The following is a 3,858-nucleotide window of genomic DNA, read 5'->3' as shown; positions in this document are numbered from 1 at the left end:
CATGCGCGCTCGCAACCCCCCTCATCCGAAGAAGTCGTACTTGACCGGCGTGCCGGTCGGGTCGATCCACGGCTGGGGGTGGATGAAGTTCCCCAGGGTGAACTTGTTAGCTTCGTCCTTGCTGATCACCTTCTTGTACCCTACCCAGTTGACGCGCCCCACCGTGTCGGCGCCCGGCCCCGTGTTGCCGTACTCGGCGTAGTAGAGCGTCTTGAGCCCGAACTCGCCGTTCCACGGCAGGTACCCGGCCCTGTCGATGAGCGCCGGGAGGTCCGATTCCATGAAAATGGTGCGCGAGCACTCGCGCCACGGGCGGGCGAGGTAGTTCTTGATGGGCGGGCGGCCGGGCGCCGTGAGCGCGGGCTCGCCGACGATCTGGCACTTCTGCAGCACGAACCCCGTGGCCTCCCGGGCGTCGGCGCGGCCATGCGCCGCGACGATGTTCTGCTGGTTGTCCAACGGGCGGCGGAGCGTGATGACGCAGTTCTGGAACACGGCCGCCGCGTCGCCGAAGATGAAGTCAATGGTGCCGGAGATGTCGCAGTTGCGGTAGAACTGCGCCTTGGAGTGCGCGTACAGCGTGTCCTGGAACCCGTCCATCTTGCAGTTGAGGAAGATGGACTTGTCCGCCAGCACCAGCAGCGCCACCGCCTGGTGCTTCGCCGCGCCCGCCGTGTTCTCGAACCCCACCCCGATCGCCATGAACCCGTCGCCTTGCGCGGCTACACAAACGATTAGTCAGCAACGTGTACGTGCCCGTCGACAACGAATTAGTGAACAAGTGGGCGCTGAGTGACGGCCGCGTCTCTTACTGAAGGTTGCCGACTTGAAGGTCGTGATCCCGTCCACGAAGTTCTTTTTGCCGGTGATGATCGTCGTCTTGGAACCGTCGCCGGTCAAGGTCACGTTCGGCATCTGGCTTGTGATCGTAACATACTCGTCGTACACACCCGCCTTCAGTTGGATGACATATCTAGGATGCACGAAACGAGTTCATACATCTAGATGAACGTTGTTTTCAGACGGACATGCATGCATGTATATGTACGTACCTTTCATCATATTTCTTTGGCATGGCAATGAGCGCCTCATTGATGGTCTTAAACTGGCCGCTGCCGTCCTTGGCCACCACCACGTTCGGCTTGACCTCGGCCTTGAACCCGCCGCCCTTGAGAACCCTCCGCTCGCTTTCGGGCACCCACTCCGGGATGCCATCCTCCCCTAGCGCCGGCTCGGCTCGCCGTGGCGCCGCTCCCTCCTCCTCGACGAGCAGCCGGCGTTGCGGGAGCTTGAGGCCGGCGAGGAACGTCGCCGCCTTCTCGATGAACGCCAGCGCGTTACTGGTCAGCTCCTTCCCCTTGAGGAACGACAACTTCACCTTGTCCTTGAACTCCCCGTCGGGGAAGCCGTCGATGCACGTCTCCTGGTGCGTGATCACCGCGCTCAGCCAGATGCTCAATTGGTACCCCTGCTTGGTGATGCTGTCACTGGCATCCATGCCAGCGAGCGTGCGGTTGAGCTCCTCCTTGGCGTACCCGAAGAACTCCTTGCAGTCGGCAATGGCGCCCTTCACGAGGAGGTCGTTGGTCAGGATCAGTTCTGCGCGGTCGAACGCCTCCGTCAACGCTTCGCCGATCACCCTCACGGCCAAGCGGAGGACGCCCAGGGGCGATGACTCGTTCGCTTTCGCGCACCTCGTCAGGCTCTCCTCGCACACGCCCTGGTAGTCCACCTGCTTGCACATCATCGTGATGGTCTTCTTCACGGCCTTGAGGTCTCCTCCCCCGTCGTCGCCGCCGCCGCCACCGGACTTCCCCGAGGAGCCCTTCTCGCTGGATGACCCGTCTTTTTCTTCCTTCTGCTTCCCGTTCAACGTGACGACGATGCCGCAAACAATGAGTATAATGGCGATGGTCCCTACGGCGATCATGATGCGCTTTTTCACCTGCCGCGCCTTCTCGGCTTTGCGGCGCTCGGTGAGCGGGCCGAAGTCGCCAAACGCCGACCCCGACGACATGGTCGGTCGACCGGTTTATTGCCCCCCTTATGCTGTTGTTGTTGCTGCTGCAACAAGCCTTTTCTCCTTTATTTGCTGCTTCGTTTCCTCTCTCTCGCTCTCTGCCTTACACCGGACATGGCAGAGAGGATTGGAGAAAGGGGGCGGAGGGCAAGTGGGGGAGGAGGGTTTATTTGGGCACGGCTAAATTCCAGGGAAAGAAGGGCCCGGAGACGTTTGTGGAGGCTATGTTTGGTTCTTCCAATTATCCTTGATTAGTACTAGTAGTCCCGCCATGCAACAATGGCCGCTAGCATTTGTCTTTCCCTATCCCAAGTTCCTGTGCCTCTTTTTTCTCGTTTACTTTTCTCTTTCTTTTGGGTTTCATTCGGTTTTCCCTGATTAGGCAAGAATATTAGATTTTCGGATCCGATTTTCCTTCTAAACTGGACCAACTCTCTTCTTTTTAATGAAATGCAGGAACCCCTGCCCCTCTCGAGGTGTTCTCGAAAAAAACAATGGCCGCTAGCTTGCTTCTCCTATTTGACAGGCATTGTTCACCACTTATTTTCGTCCCCTCAACGTAGGGATCAGTCGAGCTTCATCATCAAAATAAACTCATACATATATATGTTGTCATGTTATCTCTGTACCAAAATGTAAGATGTTTTGTGTGCTAAACTAGCCTACAAAACGTCTTATATTTTGATACGAAGGGAGTATGTTCAATCTCCTTTTCGAAGAAAAGAAAGTATTCTCAATTTCCTAGACTGTACAATATTACCTTCTCAAGTAGAAGACAGTTAAACACATCATGCCATCTGGTTTAGATAGAGTGAGCAAGTACGATAGAGTGACGTAGGCGGACTATAAGAGCCGCCATGTCAGATTTGTGCCTAGTTGGAGAAGAGAGGAGAGGAGAAAGAAGAGAAGCGGGCTACAAGCTCACAACAGGTTGTAGCACGAGCCCAAATAACATTTGTGAGAGAAAGATGTGAGCCATGTATTAATGGTTGTGCATAGTACTCCCTCCTTTTCGGTTTATAGGGCTCAATTCAAAAATCTCACCAATCAAGGTAGATGGTGAGTGGTGGAATATTTTTTGTAGTTTGCAAAAGCACCCAATTAATGCTCTTGTTTTTCTCAAAAAAATGATGTTTACCAATGTATTAATTGCAATGCATGTATGCATAAAGTGCATGCATTGGTCAATTTTCTCTTAATACTTGCGTGCAATGATTTAATGCACCTTGGAATCTGAACATGTGATGGGGAACAACCAAATTGAGCCTTATAAAATGGAAAAACTAAAATTTTGAGATAAGCCTTATAAACCGGAAAGGAGGGAGTAGTATGGCTATTAGGTTGACTATAAATGATATGGTAACCCCATATAGCCGGCTCTTAGCTATATTATTAACCATGCTCAGGAGAACATTGCATGGAGAGACCGCTTTGCAATGGCAGTAATTGCAGGATAGGTTGGTTAATATATGATTGAGGGAGGCTAGAGATAGGGTCAAATGGAAGTTGAATGACTGCAATTTTCCGTTAGATCTTTGTATTTATAGCTCATGGCGTTGGCAGTTGTTCATTGAAAAAAAACCCGTGGAAAATCAAAGTGCATGTGAAGATCAAGAATTTCCTTTGGTTGCCGTTGAAGAATATCACACTGACAAAGGATAATTTTATTCGGAGGGGGCGCACAGGAAATAGCCAATGTCATTTTTGCACTCAGGATGAAACTGTGATCACCTTTTATTTAGATGTTCTTTAGCAAGATTTATCTATCAAGTGGTGTTGTCTGCTCTGAATCTCTAGAGACCCCCTACTGATACATATGATCTTTTTGAAGGTGGGAT

General features: G+C 52.0%; 1 protein-coding gene across 1 annotated transcript; it reads right to left on the bottom strand.

The window, feature by feature from the left end:
- LOC123124823 (pectinesterase) lies at positions 1 to 2,185 on the bottom strand. The gene is made up of 3 exons (XM_044545377.1): positions 1,053 to 2,185; positions 813 to 973; positions 1 to 722 (listed from the first exon to the last, which is right to left on the bottom strand). The coding sequence occupies exons 1-3, from the start codon at positions 2,015 to 2,017 to the stop codon at positions 22 to 24; spliced, it is 1,827 nt and encodes a 608-aa protein (XP_044401312.1). The 5' UTR covers positions 2,018 to 2,185; the 3' UTR covers positions 1 to 21.
- Positions 2,186 to 3,858: the final 1,673 nt, after the last annotated feature.

The sequence above is a fragment of the Triticum aestivum genome, chromosome 5D (genome assembly GCF_018294505.1).
Source record: "Triticum aestivum cultivar Chinese Spring chromosome 5D, IWGSC CS RefSeq v2.1, whole genome shotgun sequence".
In the NCBI taxonomy this organism is placed as follows: Eukaryota; Viridiplantae; Streptophyta; class Magnoliopsida; order Poales; family Poaceae; genus Triticum; species Triticum aestivum.
Note: the sequence above shows the minus strand (reverse complement) of the source record. Positions and strands in the feature narration are given on the sequence as shown.